We start from the raw sequence: 21821 nt of genomic DNA on the forward strand, positions 1-21821 counted from the left end.
CGGGCTAATGTTTGCCTAGAAATAGGGCGAGCATGCTCCCAGCCATCCCTTCTTCTTTCCTGGTCTCTGCAGGAATGGTGGTTCTGTAAGTCTATTTCACCATTAAAGCTGTATATATATTTTTACAATCTGTCTGCATCCGTTTATGCCGTTACAAGTCCAGAAGCACACCCATTACCAAAGCACCAGGAAGGGGCCACCGGATGCAGTCCTGCTCCTATGCAAGCCAACCAAAGAGCCTGGGCAGCCACCCTTAGCATGCAGCAACTCCCAGGCCCAACAACATCTTCAGCAGGCAGGCAGGTGCATGCCTGGAGCAGCAACTGAGAGCTTACATCTGATCCACAAGCAGGAGGCACACACACAGGGCAAGAACAACTGGGAATTGCATGGGCTAGCTGGTGAAACACAAAGTCCACCCGCAGTGACACACCTCCTCCAACAAGCCACACCACCAAATTCTTTCCAAGTGGTTCCACCAACTGTGAACCAAACATTCAACCATTCCTTCTGGTACAGGAAAGGAGAGTCTCTCCCTCAAACAAGCACACAGTTGAACCTCACAAGCCAGCTGCTGAGAGTGTGCCCACCGCTCCTGTGGGAGCAGGTAACTCCAGACAGCGGCTCTGGAAATGCACTAACACGTCAATGTACCGCTGGGTATACACCATCCACAGGCACAAGATCACATCTCTGCCCTTCAGCACACTCACGTGGCAGAGTAGCGGCATCGCCACACAAGTCCCGCAGCAGACCTGGTCCTGAGACACAAGGAGGAAGCAGCGGTGCCCTGCCCTCAGCTGCCAGGATGCTCCTCCCACGTGAAACACATGCCTGCCCTTTGTCTTCCCTTCCTGCGGATCAGCAGTTCTCCTTTTACACCTATGGCCACATGAGTTCAGAGCTCCAGACTGATGTGCCCAATAAAAAATCTGCATAAAAGGAAAAAGTAACACAGAGATCAGAAGTGATGAGTGTGTACACAGACAACTGGTTCTAGAAGCAAGGGAGTGTCTTCTCTTCCACACAACCTTCTAGCCTGATGTCACCAGCTCCACTCACCAACGTCTGATGTACTGTACAAGAGCAGACTAGAACTTAATATCCTAAGGGCAGCTGATTCCAAATAGCAACTACCAAAGTGGAAGACGACAGAAGCACTGGTGGCCAGCGGGGTCAGACAGACACCTGGGAACAACACAGGTAGAGTGCTAATAAGATGACGTGCCCAGTACCAAGGGAAAGGCTCCCGCACCACAAAAACTCTGAGTGCTAACTCAGCACCCCAGAGACATTTGTCCTCTCACAAATGCTATGGGAAATTAGAACACCTTCATGCAGAATTCTTGCCAAAATTATTTAACTAGAATCAAATGACACCCAGGTACACATCTAACCAGACATAATGACACACAGCTGTAATGTGAACCCCTGCAAGGGGCAGGGAGAGATAAGGCAGAAGCATCTCAAGTCAAGGCCAAAATGGGCTACACAGTAAGACTCTTGTCAAAAAAATAAAACTGTGCAGAGGTGTGTCTCCTCCTGGCTAGCTTACACAGAAGATGCTTTCCAGTCAGCAACAGAGAAAAGTACCAATCTGCAGACAGAGCAGTAACCAACTCTTGTCTGCCTAGGTTTTAGGACTTTTCCACAGGGGGATATGTGCCTGGTACTACAAACCTCATCCAAAGCTAGGGGTGAAATGGGGAGAGGGAAATATCTTCTGCTGCCTTGCTTTATGAGCATGGTAAAAACCTGCCCTATAAATATTGGGTTTGTACCCATAGATTAGTGCTGTTCTCAGCCTATTTACAGCAGGCGACCACGAATACGGAGACTCATATCAAGTGCTAAGAATGCATGGCGACCGAGTGCTCAGCCCTAAACGGAACATCTATACCATCACCTCCAAGGCCCAGGGAACACTGCAGAAGAGGAGAAGGGAAGAATTAAGAGCCAGAGAACGGGAGGAGTGCTGTGACACAGTGTCTTCTAAACATGGCGTGAGTGTCTACATCCATGAAGTCACAGAGGCAGCTATGTGTACAAGACTGGGACTTCAGCATTCCGTCGTGGATGAAAGGAGGGGGCACAAGGGCCCAGCCCTCCCGGAGGAGGTGAAGGCAGAATAGTTGCTAGGGGAGGAAGAGCTGTAGTTCCTTGTGGTTTGGTCAGTGTAAGCCACCCTTGCTCACATAACTCCCCACCTACACTTATGCAAGCAACCCTAGTTAAACGCAGTCAGACACAGGGAAAAAGACATCAGAGGAGGACACGGGGCTTGCTGGGAAGAAGGGCTTAGTGGGAGGAAAAAGAGATAAGAGAGGACAATGGGGGAACACTGTCAAAGTATACTATATTTATGCATAAAATTGTAAAGAACATATAAAAAAAACAAAGATTCCATGTCATAAATGATAAAGGTGAGGGAACAGTTCTTTGTTAAAAGAAACTGAAGAGGCATGACAGGGTAAATGATACATGACCTCTACTCAGACCCTTTGAAACAGGAACACAGCATGTCCCTTTGAGAACAAGGTGCACATCTGAACACACTAAGTGGCCTGGAAACGATGAAAGCCGCATCCATAGTACAGCACATGCACCAAGCATTCAGAAGCATCACTGGGCCTGTAATGTAGTGTGAAAGCTTAGCAAGATAAAATGAACCAGCACGTAGAAACTCGCAGAGAGAAAACAAGATGCAGAGCACCAGCACTGGACAGGCACTAAGGCCCAGGGCCGTGGTAAGGCGTTCCAGCAGCTGCTCAAGTTTCTGCCATAAGAAACTCTCCATGGAGAACAGGGCAGGAAGTGTCTAGCATCCCCTCACCACATCTAACCTCTCGAGGTAGAAAGGAAAGCACCTATCCTCCCGCCGGCCTAGGCAGGGAGCCATCCCAGAAGGTCCAGCAGCCTGCCAGCCCAGAATGGCAGTCACAGCTCACTCCCCTACAACTCAAGCTGTGCAGCCAGGTGGACCCAGTTCTGTGGAGCCACAGCTGGGGAGAAGCGTGTACCTCACTCCTGCTCTTGGCCACCAAGCCTTGCCACTCTTCGGTACTCCTGTGAAGTCAGTGGGTCCCTCCCCAGCTGGGTCACATGTGCCATCTATGCCCCTCAGCACACTCAGGTGTAAGAGACAAGTTGGTGAGCTCTAAACACCAAACACATCAGCTCTTTCCAAGACTTCGGCCTCTGTAAAGCCCCACACACTGAAGCCCACCAGGTTATGAGCCTCCCTCACCTGTAAGCCCCTACAGAGGAGTGAGCCTGCCATTCTCTGGGGGAGAATAGTACAGGCCACAGGAATCAATGGCACACCATAAGGGTCCCTAACTACAAGAGAAAACATCAATACAGACTGATAAAAATTTGGGCAGACACGTGTGTTCTGGGTAGTTATTTTTAAGACATACTCATCTAGATTTCACATCCAAACACAGTGCGAGGGTTTGGCTTTTGTCTCACTTACTCAGTGGGAACCTGTCCTCTGCTGGTTCCCAGAGCACAAAGGACACAAAGAGACAAAAAGATGCAGGACAAGGAGCTGTCAAAGAGAGAGAGGGTTTCCCCATCCAACCAGACAATCGCCTAGGTTTGTTTCCAAAGGTAAACAGCAACGTGAGGACTAAAAGACAATCAAAAAGAAACCCGTCTGACCAGACTTAGGGAAGGTGGGAGGGGCTGAGGATCGAACTCTGTGAGACAGCAGCAGCTACCCAGCTTGTGCACAGCTCTGTGTTCCCTCCCTACAACGGGGGAGGGTGGTGATAAGATATGATAAGAGACAGGAAGTAATCAGAGGGACAAGGTGAAAGGCCACCGTGAGTACCTGCAGGGTTCCCACAGAGACAGCAGTCACCCTATTTCAGGGCTCTCAGTCACGCCTGTGCATCTAAAGCTTCATCCCACAGCCGCCCAGCTGTCATGGCTATCTCTGTTTCATTTGCCACAGGACCAAGGAGGAAAAAAGCACAATTCTCAGTGAAGCATTTTCCTACTGTTTAGCCAACCCTGAGCATCCCTGAAAAACACCCAAGTGACCTAATGTAGCAGGATAAAGCATGTTTCCCATACAAACGCCTGGTCCACCCATGTGATCTAATATATACGGGATAAAACATACTTGACATATGAACACCTGGTCCACCCATGTGATCTAATATATACAGGATAAAACATACTTCACATATGAATGCCTGGTCCTTACCTACCCTGGTGCAGTGGCACCGTCCAAGACTGAGAAGCTTTCCCAGGAAGGTTCCCAGCCCCACGTGGTCAAATGAGCCAGTCCAGACAAGCCACCAGCACAGCAGCAGCATTACCTGTGACAGCCACAGCCTGGCCTGAAACCTGCACTCCTACCTGAAGGCTCAGAGGTACAATCCACCCCATGCCAATAACTGCCTACATGCCTGTTCACTGGACACCAAACTGAGCTCAGCTGAGCTCCCTATGAGATGAAGACAGTTCAGTTCAGAACTCTTTGTGGACTTCTCCCTTTTGTATGTCAACCTTCCCAGAATTCCCCCAAGGCTCCAACAGTAAGGACTAAAGGGCACCTTGCCCTGCACAGGACCTGAAACGGCTGTAGGCATTCCCTTAGTAGCTCAGAGAAGAAGCAACAGGCCAAAGGAAAAGGCTGCACAACGGGTAGTCCTCCATCCTGCTGCTGCCTGGGACCTCCTCAGTCCCTCTTCTCCCAGAACTGCAAATGTGCCAGGTACAGTTCCTAACCATGCCCAGGGCCCTCCAACTCTGAAACTTCTACCATGTCCCAATCTGCAGGACCTCAAGGTCGCTAGGACCTGGGCATCCTTCCACAAGGAAGCCAGCACCAAAACCAGGACTCAGCACCAGTCAGCAAGTGGCACAGAGCCATCTACCAGCCATCTGTCCTCTCACACTGATGCCCATATGCCAGGCTGACAGCAACCACTGGAGACAAGTCAGAGTTCACACAAGCCACCTGACAGACACCCTTGATCTGCACTCGTTTACGCAGCAAGGCTCTGAGAATGAAACTAAACTTCTGTAGTTCTAAGGACAAAATAAAGGAGTGCATGGGGAGGGAAGAGGAGGAAACTGAGGTAACACAGACACCATGCAACTGAGCCCCCCACCATTTGTCTCAGACAGCACCCTAAGGCCTCTGGATGGCCCCCACGGTCCCTGAGAAATGCCCAAGGATCCCAGTCCCCTAGTTGGACACCCCATGGTCCCTAACAGTTCCACAAGACTGCTGGAAGGACACTTTGTGGAGTTTTTGCCAGTTCAACAAATGTCTACTTAGTGATCCACGAGCAATGACACATGTTCAAGGAGCCACGACACACAGATAGCCTAAAGCACCCAGAAAGAAGGGAGGAGCGGCACTGGAGACAGTCTGCACTCGTCACAGAAGACAGGCTGCTCCAAGCACAGGTACAAGAAGGCAGAATAATCACTGGCCGGGGCCATAGCTCTGTCCCCGACCTCTCCGTGTCTCAGTTTCTAGGCACTAATGCCACTTCTCAAGAGCGTCAAGGAGCTGACACTATGAAGCTATGACTCCTAGCACAGGTCACAAGTCACTCATCATCATGGATGTCTCCAACAGGAGGACACTATTAGAACTCAAAGGTCCAAGAGGACAGAAGCCAAGAGGTGATAGTCTTTACAGAGACCAGTCCACTCAGGCCAGCTCTTGGATAGGCCCAGCCTGACACAACTTCTTGGGTCACAGGCAGGAAAGTGGCCCAAGTCACAGGTGTCAGAGCAGCAGAACAGCCAGCACAGAGAGAAGGCAGGGAGACGAGCTGGGGAAGAGACCACTGAATGGGAGGTTGTACACTACGCAGACCTTTCCAGGGACAGACACTGTCCTGCAGACCTCAAAGCCAAAGGCAGGACTACAGCAGCTCATCTGACACTTGCAGCAAGCCACAGAAGACTAGGAACTCAACTCTAAAGGGCCAGGAGCGTGGACTACATTCTGGCACCCCAGTTTCTCCACAGTTAGAATAAACCCACACCTCACCCCTGCCATGGCCCTTAGAGAAGAGGCATGAGTCCTAAAGAAAAGCAAACCCAAGGCCAGACTCCCTACCTAGCCTTGGCATGCGTGCCTCATGTTCATCCACAGACAGGGACAGCACCCTCCCTGATAAAGGCTGCAATGGGGGGTCTACAGCCAGGGAAAGGTCTAGAGAGGCCAGATCAATGCACCTGCAGCAGAAAGGATGCAAACAGAGCAGGGAGGCCTTCCCAAACTCACACACTCACTCAACACTGAGCTGGCTTCAGACAACAGAACAGTTCCACTGGGCCGTCTACACCAGCCACCCTGCAGTGGGCGCTCCCTTTCCTTCACACAGAGTTTTCTGAGGCAAAGATCATGGAAAGCTCCAATCCTTGGGCCTTACCTGGAACCTCTCCACTCCCAGAATGCTCTGTCACCCCTTGATCCCCACTGTCTTCTCCTAAATCAGACCATCCTCAGGACTCTCCCCATTGGTTCATGTAATGTAGTAGTTTTCTCTGGAGGAAATTTTGTTAAGGCATGGGACAGAGACAGTGAAACAACAAGGTATTTTAGGACAGAATGTTTACAAAGAGGTCCAACAACAGGATGTTCCAAGGAGGGGTCTAACACACCATCCTGCAGCAAAGCTCAATTAAGACAGGAAGTAAACCAGAATAGCTTCAGGAAGTCCCTGAAATTGACCACATTCACTAGGCTCCTCCCTCCCATATTAGCATATTAGCAGGAAAGCAGGTGGAGTCACTCTCAGACAAGCCAAGCTGCAAAGCTGACCCAAAGCGGACAAGGGTCAGGCCAGCTAAACTACCTGGAAAGGATATTCTCCAACTTGCTGAGCCATGTGCAGGCTGTACAGTGTGCTCTAGACTTCTATACAGGAGTGGGGTTTGGTGATACAACATTCTTCTTTGAGTCATTTCTGCTCCTGTAAGTAACTCCTCACCCATATGCCTGTAAGTAACCCCAATAAATTCACTGGTTCACCAAACTGGACTTTTGACTGACATGAAAACCTTATCTGAGGTGAATAAACACCTGTGTATGTTGTATTGCTCCACAACAAGTCTGTCACACAAGAGCTGCTGTGTTTACTGTGAATATCCCCATCAGTGTGGACTCTGTAAAGCCAGGACAATGGGCACTCACAACAAGCAGATGACAAAGTACAGACCTCTACAGTGGCTCTCCACTCAACCTCTTTATTTTAACTGTGAGTGTCTGACCCGAGTATGTGTCTGGACAGTGCCCCAGGAGTGCAGAAGAGGACATCAAATCCCCTGGAACTGGAGTGGTGGGTGGCTGGGAGCTGCCATGTGGTGTTGACAAACAGACCTGGGTCCTCTGCAAGAGCGGCAAGTGCTCTAAACACAGCCACCTATTCGCTAGCCCCTTTCCACTTGCTATTTTATGAACTGAGAAGCTGGGGTCAACAGCAGCCCATGTATAATAGTTTCATTTCTGCTGCTGGGACAAAATATCCTGGCAAAAGCAACTTAGGGGGTGTGGCAGTTTAAGTAAGAAGGGCCCACAGGCTCTCAGATTGGAGTGCTTGGTAACTAGGGAGCAGCACTGTTAGGAAGTGTGGCCTTGTGGGAGGAAGTGTCTCACTGGGGTGGGCTTTCAGGTTTCAAAAGCCCAAGCCAGGCCCTGTGACTCTCTCTTCCAGCTGTCTACAGACACAGATGTGGAACTCCCAGCTCCTTCCCCAGCACCATGTCTGCCCGCATGCTGCCGTGCTCCCCTCCATGACGATGATGAGCTAAACCTCTGAAATGTAGGCCAGCCCCAATTAAATGCTTTTCTAAGAGTTGCCATGGTTATGGTGTCTCTTCACAGCAATAGAACACTGACCAAGACAAGGAGGAAGGGTTTATTTGGCTTACAAATTACAGTCATCCCTGAGGAGGAAGTCAAGACAGGAACTGGAGCAGCTAGCCACATCACATTCACAATCCAAGAGAAATATTTTCAAATTTTCAATATTTTGAAGTATTTTCAATTTTTCAAATTTCAAAATAACTAGGGAACTGCACTCCCTAGTTATGCCCAGCTAGCTTTCTTTAGTCCTGGGTTCAGGGTTCATTCAGGACGCTTCTCCCAATTAATAATCAATATAATTCCCACAGACATATTCTAGGTCAGCTTAATATAGATAATTCCTCACTGGCTCTTCTCAGGTGAGTTTTTAGGTTGTGGCAAGTTGACATTTAAAACCAAACCAACCACCATGCCACAGATGACCCAAATACTCTGCACAGCCACAATCTAGTGACATTCAAAGCTCACACAGAAAGACGGTAAGAGGGAAATGCCTGGACTCTAGAAAAACACACAGGCCTTTAAATTCCACCAAAAGCGCAGACGTGCTGGGCCTGTCACTGCTCTAGACTACTTCAGCTCTCCTACACCGCCGGACACAGGGAACCAGATGCTGGCTGAGGTTACTGTTCGGTGGGGGCTACACCCCAAGCCTCCTCCCCTGGAGCTGTCTTTCTGCCCCTACCAGAAAGCCTGTCCTTGGTGGCTCCACCCCCGAGGGCATGAAAAGCTCCTACCTCATGGGTTCCCCTTGTGGTCTCTTCAACTTCCCCTGGGGCCGCCCAAGAATGCTTTGCTCAGAATAAACCTGTATTTATTAATTCAGTTTGATTGGCTTATTACATCAGTGGGGATGGATTCCCATTAGCCAGGAATTCCAAACTTAACAGTCATACAGCTCACTAGGTGGAAGAATCAAAAGATAAATAAGAATTAAAAATTACTTTTCAAGAAAATATTTGAACTTTGTGCATTTAACTTTGAAACTTCTTAGCAGGCCTGATTAGTGTCTTGGTTACGTTTAAATCGCTGTAACAAAACACCATAACCTAACTTACAAAAGACAGAATTCAAATGGACTTAAAATGTCAGAGCCTTAACAGTCCATGATATCGGAGCTAAGCCATGGAAACAGAAGAGCTGAGACCTCGTGTCTTGATCCACAAGTAGGAGAGAGACGGGGAACACACTTAGAATGATACGAATGATGCAAGGTTTTTGTTTATTTTGGGCTAGTTTTTTGTTTGTTTCAAGACAGGGTTTCTCTGTGTAGTCCTGGAACTCTCCGTAGAGCAGGCTGGCCTTGAACTCAGAGCTCTACACCTACCAAGTGCTGGGATTGAAGATATGAGCCACCAACCAGGCAAGACTTTTTTGAAACGGCAAAGCCCACCCCCAGTGACACACTTCCTCCAACAAGGCCATGCCTCATAATGCCTTCCAAACTGTTTCAACAACTGGGGACCATGAATTCAAACATACATATGCTTGGTGATTATGGGTGATAGTTTCATTCAAACAAATGTAGTGATATTTTGTTTATAATCTAACAAAGCTTACCTGAAGACTAGAGTGCTAAATCACTAGTTAGTCACAGAGGCCAGGCAATAGTGGCACACACCTTTAATCCCAGCACTCAGGAAAGAGGTAGGTGGATCTCTGTAAATTCAAGATCACCCTGGGCTACAGGAAATTGAATCAACCTAAAAGAGAAACAGAGCTCACATAAAGGTGATCCCAGCACTAGGGAAGTAGAGACAGGAGTGATTTGGCTGGGCAGAGAGAGGACTATAAGGTGGGAGGAAACAGGAACTCAGATGTAGTCTGAGGATTCAGTCTGAGGTTTTGTAGAGACAGCAGCAGTCTGAGGATTCAGAGACAGGGTCGCCAATGGTCCAAGTATTAGTAGAGGTAAGAACTCTCTAGTGGCTGGGCTCCGCTTCTCTGATATCTGACTCTGGGTTTTTATTATTAAGAACCATTAGAATTCATGCTACAAACCACCACAACTAGTTTTGGGAATTCACAGAAACAGAATTATTGTCGGCTCTGTCCAGCATCCCAACCACCCTCTCCCTCCCAAAGAACAGGTGAAGTGACAGCATTATCTCTCCGTCAGCTCTACTACCTAAAACTCACCGGCATGGCAAGTTCCTTGCATCTACAGACTTACACAGGCCACTCATGAGCTCACTCTTAAGGAAAGAGGAGTCAGAGATGAGGTTCCAAGACCCTCACTTTAACTTCCTAAGTCAGCCTGGCCCATTACAGCACTGGAGACGGAAGTCCTTTGGAACTCTTTCAACCCGAAGGCAAGGAAAAAAACCTCACTTGAAGGAGCCCAGCCTTCCACCCTTGAAGCAGCTGCAAGCCTGCTTTCAGCTGGGGCTCTGGACCTCCGCCTGTGCAGTGAGTGCCCCACTGGTAACGCATGCCAGGCTGGAAGGAAGCGCCGCAGAGTTCCAGCTTCAACCTGGACTTCCACGGTCTCAGTCTCAAGTCAGCCACAGGAACCGACGGTGCCTCATTCTTGCCTCGGTTTACCAGATTCAAGCCAGACATACAAGAGAAACTACACTGTACCATGGAGGCCCACTTCTCTGGAGGGCAAGAGCCTCTAACAGGTACGAGGAATTGCAGGCAGCCTGAAGGCACTCTCACAGGCTGACAGGTCAGTGCTGTGAGTCACCAGAGAAGGGGTGGCGACAGCTGTTGAAAGCCTGCATGAATTCCCACCTACCATGACAGTCAAGGCTAATAGAACTAGCACAGAGGAAAAAACAGCTTTTCACGTGAGCCACTGTCCACAGCAGTGACAACTGAAAAGCATGTCCACATTCAACAAGGATTACTGGCCTCCAAGAGACAAACGCGAGGCATGAGGAGATGGACACACTGCCACCTTATCATGCTAAAGTATATTACAGAACATATACACTGCTGTGTCAGGGGTCTCTAAAGCTATCTGCATGTGTGCAATGAAAAAATTACTAAAGCAGCTAAATTATTAATGAAAGATTACTAAGCCATCTCTAGATGGCAGTATCATGTATTTTTTTTTTCCGCATTTCTCTATTTCCTGAGCTTTCTGCAACACACACAGACTGCTAAGCAATTTTAAAGCACAATATCCACCACGGTTTAAAGCACAGAAAATGCTGGTGGTTGTAACCATCCCTGCTCCTACTCAGCTCTTCGGGCCTGCCTGGCACTCTCCACGGTGCTGGCTGCTAACCCCTGTGTTTCTAGCAGCACACACAAGAGGCTAGCATCAACACACCCACCTTCCAACGGACAGAGTGAGAGAGAGCAGTCCTCCATGCATCTGGAAAGGAGCTGATGTCTACAACACACCAGGAAGTGAAAACAGCCACCTAGAACATTTTCTCTGTCGATATTTCTCAAAAAGCATAAGGATAACCAATAGCTATTTTTTATAACATTCAACATCGCTAACAGCAAAGAAATGCCAAGGAAAACCACAATAAACTATCACCTCTCACCTTTAGAATGTCTATCAAAAACATAAAAGCTAACTGCTGGTAAAATGTGAAGAAATGGAATCCTTGAACACTGGCTGGTGGGATGTAAGCTAGTCAGTGCATTACAGAAATTGATAAGAGACGTCCTCCAGAAAACTAAAAGTTAGCCTGTGGCCCAGCAATCCCAGTACCAGATGTATATCCAAAGACACTGAGAGAATGTTAGAGAAACATGTGTGTTCCCTATATACTTCAAGAGTGTTCACAACAGCCACAAAATGGAAACCACCTGAGATGGACAGATGTATGAAAACAAGATACATATGAGCAATGGGACATTGCTATTACTATTAGTGTAAAAAGGAGAAGTGAAATCACATCACAGTGACAGCACGCATGAACCTGGAGAGCCACTAGTAAAGCCAGTCACCAAAGACCAACAAAGCACGGCCTCACTCATATGAACTAATAAAAGTACAAGATGGCAGTCACCAGGGGACGGGAGGAAGGACAGAGCAATGGGAAGATGTTGGTCAGAGGGGACAAAGTCTAAGTAGGACAGAGAGTCTTGGTGGGCACTACACAACATGGCAGCAACTACTGACGGCAGACACGGGAAGGTGCTATAAAAGAATTTAAAATGTTCTCATCACAAAAAACATCTGTGGTGCTGACAAATGGTGATTAGCTTGACTTAATCACCCCGTGACAGTCACATATCTGAAGCACCATGGTATACCACACACACACACACACACACACACACACACACACACGCGTAACAAGAAACTAGCTTGTGCCGGGTAGTGATGATGCACGCCTTTAATCCCAGCACGGGAAGCAGAGGTAGGCAGATCTCCAAGAGTTCAAGGCCAGCCTGGTCTACAGAGAGAGTTCCCCGACAGCCAGGACTGTTATACAGAGAAACCTTGTCTCAGAACTTCTCCCTCCCTCCAAAAAAAGAAAATAAAACAAAAGGAACTAGCCAGTGAAGCAAACTATATGCCAATAGATAGTCTACATTTTAATCTCTACTGATCTGAAAAACCAAAAGTACTAACCAAAATGTCCAAGAGTGAGGAGGGAAGCCATGTCTGTTCTGAATCTCCTAGGCCTCCAATGACTGATACATTAAGATTTTAATGAATGTTTCTGTCTATAGGAACAGAATCTTATATTCACAGATGTGTGAAAAAAGTAGGAAGGTTAACAGTGGTGGGTCATCATCCCTTCCAGGTCCCACACAGCGGAGCCAAAACTGGCTGGAGAAAAAAAAGTGCGGTGGCAGGCCTCACTGGACAGGCTCCCTGAAATCCTCCTTGGCCACCAGGAGAAATCGCATCTGAGCCTGATTTTCCTTTCCAGAGCAGGCGCTATACTGGAGGTAGTGTCAGTTCTCCAGGAGCGCCCTGGTGACACACTGCCTATCTGTCAATTCCTCTTTATAATCCAGTTCTCCCTATCTGTCAATTCCTCATTTATACCCAGCTCTCTCTGGCCTTGGAAAGGCCAGTGCTATCTGGGCAGAAGACTCTTCCAGTGAAGCTCACAGCCAAGCATAGCTCCCACTTCCTAATTTCAACTTGGACTTTAGAACATGACCTTAAATATGCTTATTTATAATAGTGCTAAATTCCAACTTTTCAAAATTCCTAATAAAAAGCAATGCACATTAAACACTGGGAACACTAGCTAGTTCTCTGATGAACAACTAACTCTAAGTTCACTGTTGCATTTTGTAACTTTGCTGCTAACATCCCTGACGCTGTGTATTATGACATGGACTAAGCTATATAAGATACCATTAGAACTGGATTCATATGGCCTTAACTTTAGGGTTTTTTTTAAAGTTACTATTTCATGTTCATGGGTGTTTTGCCTTCATGCATGTCTGTGCACCATGTGTGTGTGCCTACAGAGGCCAGAAGAGGCATCAGATTTCTTGGAACTAGAGTTACAGATGGTTGTGAGCCACCATGTCGGTGCTGGGAATTTAATCTGGATCTTCTGAAGAGCAGCCAGTGCTCTTAACCACTGAGGCATCTCTGGTGATGGGGAAGCCACTCTTCCTGAGGAAGGCAGCCTCTGCTCTGAACAGCTGCAAGTTATCTGTCTCAATACATTTCAGGTGCCTAATTAAATAATGTTACTGGGTAAGAAAATCTTGACAGCTAATATACTGTGACCATCAAGAAATACATCTAGCACATTTGGAACCACAATCTGAGAACAGAACAAAAAAAAAAGAGAGAGAGAGAGAAATTTTGTACCTCTGCAGTTGTTTCCTCTCCTGCGGAACTGCAGGGAAATGCACTACGACGTCATGACTTGTCTCCCGATTCACTGCCGTGTTTCTTATCACAACACCGAGTGTATCATCAACATCACCATCACTTTTTTTTTTTTGAGATACAAATAGAAAGAAACTGGCATAGCTGTGACCAGTTTTCTGCACAAATCAGAAAAAATGTATGTGTGTATGTGCATATGTCAGAACACGTTAACATATGCAAGTTCACACACACACACGTACCTGTGTGGAGGCCAGAAATAAACACTGACCATCATCAGTCTCAACCTTATTTTTTGAGACAAGGTCTCTACCTGAACCTGGAGCTTGCCAAACTGGCTTGACTATCTAGCCAGAAATCTCCAGGGAATCTCACTGCCTCAGAACCGTACCTCTATGATGCCGAGTACTCCCCCACTCCTGGCTTTTTCCTGGTTCCTTGTGCTTGAATACCGAGCGCTGTGCTGAGTAAACCATCTCCCTGGCAGCTACCCCAGAATTTTTAAATTATATGGTTGGTGGGAAAAAAAGTTGTAAAAAAAAAAAATAGAGGCCAACAAGATGGTAAGGGCATGACCACTAAGCCTGAGATATTCCATCCCTAGGACTCAGATGATGGAAGGAGAGAACCAACTCTCACTAGCTGACCTCTGACCTCCAAACAAGCACCGTGGCACACTGGAAGACGTAAGCAAATACACAGAAATAAATATATGCAATACAAGCTTAAAAACAACCAATCTGGTAACAAAATGTTCAATTTCTTTTCCTTAAAGAAATCACTAGGAGCTTAAACTGGAGTGAGCTAGACAGTCTTTCTTACCAACACGATTCAGCCTAAAACAACCTCTTGAGGAAAGAAAGAAAAAAACCTTGATATTTAGTATTAAGAACAAAAGCTAACTTGGAAATTTAAGCTGTTTTGTTTACCATTTGCAATTTTAAAATGTTTTCTGTCTCCCTTCTTTGAGAATTTGGTGGAAATTAAATGTGTTAAGTCCTAGAATTGCTCAAGGGCACAATCCTGGATCTCTCCCTGTGTCTGTGTGCAGGACACTAGGGCTTTACCTGTAGAGGCCTCTGCCCTCACACAGAGTTACAAACAGATAGCTGAGTTAAAGCCATTCTTTTCTCAAGAAACTTCCTTAAAAAAAAAAAAAAGATTAGGGTTTTTGCATGTGTTGTTTTGTTTTTATTATCTCCTGGGGTAATTATAAATTTGAAGTGTGATACACTGATCTTGAAAGAATCTTGTATTTTCCTCTACTATACTATTGAGTAACTGGAAAAAATATTTATTTACTCTTCAAAATCAGCACAGAATGACATAATTGGTCCTCCCCGCCCCACCAAGGAGAAACTCAATGGCTATCCCAAGTGCAACTTCAGGCTCATCCCCGCGGTAACTAAGGCTTAGCAAGGACCTGCTACGTCTCAAGTGATGTTCTAGGTGCCTGAGCCAGGTCCAGGTGTGGCTGTGAGGCATCTCTGGGCAAACTCAGAACCATAAAGTCCTCACAGCAACCCACCTTCGGAAAGAAAACAAGAATGTGACATTCGATTCCTTTACAGCGAATTCTTACAATTTACACTGGTACCCAGGAGCGTGGCGGGAATGAACTCCCCCGTGACAAAGGTCAAGATGAAGTAAAAAGTACTCTCCAGTCCAATAAGGAAGTTAAGTCATTAAAATGACAAGGGTGGTACCCGAAGGACGCCAATATCCCATCTTTAAAGAGTTGTGAGGCTTTCTGAAATCATCCCAGCCACTACCCAATTACCTGCAGCAATTTCCTCGAGTACATCAAAGATAAATTAATAAAAACAGGGACACTTAATCACCATAAATCGCTGTTATGTCCAATTTCAATTAAATACACTTCCCAAAAGTAATTGGGATGACTTCTGCAATTCCTCCTAGGAAAAACAGAAGAAGACTGTCCTACCAAGAAAGGAACGCTATACTGGGTCACCACCGGGTCGGGGTGCCATGTGGTATTACCACCCTTTCACACGGTGAGCTTGCAAACAGAGATACCAAGATTTTAACACAGACGTGGCCGCAAGTTCATCCACCTGAGCGATCCTAGCAAGCGCTCTAAAGCAAAGCCAGTTTTCTACAGCTACTGCACTGCCCAGGAAGAAAAATAAGGAAAGAGCGACATCCCTGGAGAGCGGCCACTGAACGACCACAAAGAGTGTTCAGCACGAAGCAGCAAGCAGAACGGAAAAGACAACCCCGAGGAGTTACCCCCAGAAGCAGGCTTTACAAACCCCAGTCTCAAACCTCATGAGTTTTCTAACGTAAGCATTACGGTTCGAGAATCCAGGCACACCGCCTAATTTCGGGCCTGCAGAGCAGCAGACGAGGGCATGAGATCAGGAGGGGGTTTGGCCCTCGCCCTCTGAGCCTGGACCTGGCCTGACCACCTACTGAGGGCCGAGTCCGACCTGGATACGACGCTGGGTAATTCCGAAAGGCAGCTTTCAGGGCTGGACAGGTGTCGCCGGCCAGCGGGGATGACCAACGTGTGCCACCTGCACACGAGCCAGAGAACCCACTGGTTCTCGTGGAAACCATCACAAGGTGTGGTGGGATCCACCCGCCGGCCACGAGGAGACATCGAGACGCTGCTTCCCGGGACCACGGGCAGGGAGCCGGCGGGGAGGAGCGGTCGCCCCAGACAGCGACAGCCGCCGAGACTCCGACCCGACCCCCGGCTCGCCCTGACCCCGGCCTCCCCCACCCCGCCCCAGCCCGGCCCCGCGCTCACCCACCTCCAGGCGCAGGGACGCCCCGCAGGCGCGCAGGAACTCGCGGATGTTGCTCAGGCACTCGCTCTCGTTCCGCGGCTCCGGGTAGACCTGCAACACACAGCGTCGCTGAGCGGGCCGGACGCCTCATCCGCTCCCTACCTTGGGCTGCACCAATCTCCGCCCCCTGCCCGCACCCGGAAGTGCGCCCGTGCCGGAAGTGACGCCGTCAAACCGCGCCCCCGCGGGTGCGGAAATCTGCCGCCGCCGCTACTTTTTCCCCAGCCCTGCTCCAGCCCCCACGCGCGCCCTCCTCCTTTCCCTCCCGACTTCCCCCCCCACACACACACACACCCGCCTCCCGCGCCCTCCAGCCCCTCCAGGCCCGGCTTCCTCGACCACGCGCGCCACCTCCTGGCCCTGTTCCGGCCCTGCCTCCTCCAGATCCCCGCTCCGGCCCCACTCGCGCCACCTCCTCTCCCCCACGGTGGGCTCCCATCCCTTGCGTGCCGCCTCCCGACCTCGTCCTCAATGTACAGAACTCTGCCTCTGCTACTCGAGCAGCCCCACGGAGGTTTGAGAGGACGTCCGCCCTGTCCGACCTAGGCTCCTGGAAGGTGTGCTTTTAATTCTAAAGCCATCGCTTAAAATAACGAGCAACGAATTCTGCAAGTCGGCACGAAAGTGCCATGATTTCTCTTCCTAAGCACAGGCCGTGTGATTTGTGAATGATGAACCAGAATAGCAGGCTAGTGTGGGTATAACAGGCTAGCGTGGGTGAGGCATCGGAGAAGGCTGGTGTCCCTAGCCTGCACCCTGAGCAGTGGCCGGCATCCTGCCACCATTGCCACATGTGTTACGTTAAGCACCCTACCGTGCCTGGCACCAAGGGAAACAGGAGCAGAACCCGTGACTATGACCAATCGAAGGAAGACTCAAATCCATCAAAAAGGTTTTTAATTCTTAACGTTTTTAAATCTCAGGATTTAGAAAGTAAGATATTTTTTTTTTTGAAGCGGATTAGAAGAATCAAATGTTGGTGTTTAAATCATCATCCAGAATTTTCGCACTGAAAATACTCAAGATGGTTTTTTTATAAGAAGTCACAACCTCCATCTACTTCTCCCGGGAATACAGTGGTCTCTGCAAAGTGCTTGGGTGTTCAGAAATACCAAGTGATGAGTCCCTCAGCCGAAATGTTCTTAGGAACAAAAGGCCCTCCACATTGTCTTCGTTTGTTTGTTTTCTTTTGCAGGAGACCCATCCATAAAGTCATCACAGATTTATTTGTTAACTTTTACATTTAACCCCAGGAAAACACAGCACATTCTCATCGACAAGTTGCTTTCTGTGCGCATTCCCTGCTCCAAATGAGCAGAGCCATGCTCGCTTGCTTTAATTCTCAAACTGTGAGCAGATGCCATTTTTTCACGTCTAGTGCCATGTTTGTCTGCTTACGTACTTTAGCTGGCAGCTTCACTGTTTTAATGCCTCCAAACATGCTAACGTGCTACCAGAGTCCAGAAGGTCATGGGGATAGTGACGTGTTTTACAGAAGAAGAAAAAGTTTACGTTAGATTGGGCGTGAGTTACAGTGCTGTTGTCTGTGAGTGAACAATATAGAATGTCCACACAGAAAGCAGAGATGTGTCGCTGGACCAGGCTGTTCCAGAAGGTGCTAAGCCAATATCGAATGTGCCTGATGAAGCTATGGAGAAGAAGGAAAAGCAGCAAAATGTGGATCCTTGAGATGATGACCAATAAAAATGATTAGATAACATTTTGAGTCTGAAAGTTGTTTCTCCAGGAGAAAACATATCCGCCAAAAGCCCCACGTAAGAATGTTCACAGCCGTTTGTTTCTTAAGCAAGGCCACCAAGCAAAGGGCTCTGCGTGCACTCCAGAACAAGAGACCTAACCGCTTGCTCTGCCCTGGTCACATCCAGATTCTCCACGATAATAACTTGCAAGCTTTTTACCAGGAGCTAATCAGAAATCATCTCGAAACCTCTGGTTTCCAAAGAAATGGCTTTTACGCTCAATATTTGGTTCAAGTGTGTCGATATGAAAACTGGCCACCAAGTAATGCTGAAACCAGAGTCCAGAACCTCCGCAGCTGTCCAGAGTCTCCTCCACTCTTCACCAGCTACTTCTGGCAGCCAGCCCCCTCCCCCATAGTCTCAACAAAGTGCCAGCAAAGGCAGCTGCCTCAGACAGACAGTTGGACAGTGTCTGAGGCGTTCGTGAGCAAGCTGTATGAGAAGGGAGGACAGGCAGGTCAGCAGGGCTGTGAGCAGCCAGGGGGCTTGCTGCCTGAGCAACCGAGATCAAAGGAAAAAGTTGCCCATGCTGCCACAGCAACAACCCATTACCCAGCTTTCCCAGTCTAGGGGTTCTCACTGCACAAAGCCCCTACCTGACTCTGATGCCCAGAACACTTGGCTATAAGCACTGCCAGAGGCCTGAAGTTCCTGCGAGGTGCTCAGGACACCAGGACCAGGACCTAGAGAGTGAATTAAGCTGCCAGAGAAGGAATGTCCCGTTTTCTCTGACATGGAGAGTCACTGAGGCTCCCTAAATCTCCCAACTGCAGAGCAAAGGTCCCGCTCCGTCATCAATAATCTTGCACCCAGTGGGGAAGATCACTTCTCTGGGCCCTGTTTTTCTGTGCCTTCCACCACAGGGCAGGACCTGCTGGAGCACACCTCAGCTCCGCCAGACATCCAGCCCTAATGCCAAGCCGCTGCCATCTCTCAGTAAATAGCCGATGAACACCTGTGCACCCAATAACTTAACTTAATCGTGTGGGTTGAAGTGAGTGCAGAAACCTTCCTGAGGGAAAGCTGGAGAAAACAGCAGAGGGAAGGAGCTCTTCTTTCACTCAGAGGTGACACGCCCTGCCTCAAGCTCTCTGCTGCAGGCTTCATCAGCCAGCATATGTCTCTCAGGCCCTGCTCTCTGACCGTGAGGGGGCTCAGCCAGCGGAGGTCCTGGCAGGAAATGGACACTGGTGGCACTGGCTCCATGATGTACTGGTGCTAGGTGACAGAGCTGGGAGCATCTCACCCAAGTTCTGCACTTAGTAACATCACATTGGTACCCAGGAATCAACAAACATAACACAGGGTCCCCACCCCTGAGAGCCTCTTGCTAAGCATTCACACCACATGCCAGATATTTTGAAGGCCAGCTCTGGAGTTTATTTCATGCTCACTCCAGGAACCTTGCTCCCCATTGTCCCTACAGGCCTAGGGGAGTAATGGCCTCTTAGGTACTCACTTCACAAACGAGCTCTTCCAGCCTTATTTGTCTAGTGTTGCCCATTTTCTCCAAAGACCCTAACCTGGGGGGCTTCCGGTGGCCGCTGGAAACAGATAACCAGAAAACAAAATCAGTAGACACTATGGTGCTTCTGTTAAGATGGGCCACCACACAGCACCTGAGACAGTGCAGTGACTCTGAAGCCTGTGGTGGCGGCACAGGAGGGAGGGGCAGGAGACTGAGTTTAAGGTAAGACTGGGGTACAGAGCAAGGCCTTTCCCCCCAACCCTAGCCATCTTTATATAACCAACAAGAAACAGAGCGTACAGTGTGGACAGCACTCAGTTTTCTGATAGAGTTGTGTATGAGTGCCCAGGAAAACATGCATTACCTGCAGGCAGTGCCCACAGCAGTGCCCCCAGGAGTGCAAGGCAGAGCCTTCTTCTGACTGTGCACTTACTGTACCTCATCACTAAATAAACTAGGGAATGGACAATGACAACCCCAACCTGCCACCCTTCCCCTCAGGTCAGCATGCCTTCCCTGTCATAAACTGCCTTCAAGTACAAAGCCACCCCACACAGAGAAGGATTCTTGTGGATCAGATCTGTCACTCCAGACTGAGAAGGGAACCCTGCGTTTACCTCTGGAGTCCGTTTCACACTTTCCAGCTCACTACTCCATCCCTGCAGCTTCCCTGTTAGCCTAGCTAGGCTGCATCAGGGTCCCACTCCTCCCATCACTCTCTGCTTCCCCTCCGGTACGGCATGGGTGAACTGCGTGTGAGTAGGGCTCCGGGCAGTCTACAGACCATTCTCCCAATTCCACTGCAAAGCCAGTGAGTGGAAAGCTCCGAGATTTGGTGGCTAACTACCAATAAAGTCCTTCCCAAAAATATGTGCCGTAGCAAGAAAGTTTATTGGGAAAAGTGTGAGCCTTTCATTTTGTTTTTTGTTTCAATATATTTCAAATCTCAGTTCCCAGATGGAATGCTACCTCCACCATCAGGAAGACTAAATCTTTTCAGATTGTATAAAACTGGCTAGACTGAAGCGAGTGATAGCAGAGAGAAACACACAGCCTCCCGTCCCACCCTAACTCAGAAAAGCCAGAGATGTGACACACTGGGGGAAGAACCCATGTGGGGTGGCCTTTGGTGATGTAGCTGTCTTTGAGTCGTTTCTACTCCTGTAAGTAGCCACAATAAACTCCCTGTTCCACCAACTTAAACGTTCGTAGTATCTGTACTCTGGTCTGTCGCGGGCTTCCTATCTTCGGCTGTAGACGTGGATGTTGTGACTCCCCAGGAAAAGTTCTGCCACACAACATATGCCCATACTGGGTCTGGGGCTCCATTTCCTCAGGTGCATCCAGGCATGGCTGCAGCCTGCACCGCCAAGGAAGCTTTGGTTTCAGCGCTCGTCCCTCTATCACTGAGGAAATCGCTGGCTCCTCGCAGGGCCCCCTGCCAGCTGGCCTCATCACCTGGCCTGGTCCAGCTCCTGTCGCTGGCACTGTATGTGGCTGCCCCTGAGGGCTGCATATCTCACTGGGCTGAGTTCCAGGTGGGGGTCTCCATGTAGACTTCAAGTCTGACATTTCAGAGACGAGAAAGAATACAAGACAGCCAGAGAGAGATGTGGATTTAGACAGCAGCAGTGAAGAGCCACAGAGGCAGGCTGGACCAGAGGCAGACACAGACAGAGAGGGAGAGGCGGGCAGGACATCTGCCCACGCCGCCCTAGGCATCTGCTCCCCAGTACCCGCTCAGCTCACGGCATCTCTAGGAGGGGACAGCCTGGCTACTCTCTCATCTCCCCCTCAGGCCACATTCTCTGTCACACTGAGATACCTGCAGATGTGGCCTCCGTTAGGCAATTCTGCCTTCAGTCGCTTCGGCTCCACTTCTGAGCCCACGCTGGGAGATTTGCTTTGGTGTTTCTTTCTTCAGATCTGTAATCTCCACTGGTTCCTCATTCTGCAGTCTGGCTTCTCTGCTGAGATGGTCTTTCTTGTCTGTTGTTTCTCAAAGCCAGGCTCCTCACGATGCCCCTCTTGGAATTCACCAGACATGGCTCTATAGAATCATCTCAGTAGACAAAAACTGACCACAGGATCTTCACAAGGCCCCCGAAAGAATGTCCACGCTGACCACAGCTAAGGCTAAACAGCACCTGATCATCCTCTGCAT

At 48.8% G+C, this 21821-nt stretch overlaps 1 protein-coding gene across 4 annotated transcripts in view; it reads right to left on the bottom strand.

The window, feature by feature from the left end:
- The window catches only part of Arhgef7 (Rho guanine nucleotide exchange factor 7), a 108107-nt gene that overhangs the window by 70767 nt on the left and 15519 nt on the right, over nucleotides 1–21821 (bottom strand). For 3 of the 4 annotated variants that reach the window (XM_041673535.1, XM_041673532.1, XM_041673534.1), the window contains exon 2: nucleotides 16394–16480. The exons of the other annotated variant lie outside the window; for it this stretch is intronic. In XM_041673535.1, coding sequence (XP_041529469.1) covers nucleotides 16394–16480 — 87 coding nt within the window. The remainder of the gene's footprint in view (nucleotides 1–16393; nucleotides 16481–21821) is intronic. 4 annotated transcript variants of the gene reach the window in all.

This window comes from Microtus oregoni, unplaced genomic scaffold (genome assembly GCF_018167655.1).
Source record: "Microtus oregoni isolate MIOR12 unplaced genomic scaffold, Mior012 000024F_ref0000369, whole genome shotgun sequence".
In the NCBI taxonomy this organism is placed as follows: Eukaryota; Metazoa; Chordata; class Mammalia; order Rodentia; family Cricetidae; genus Microtus; species Microtus oregoni.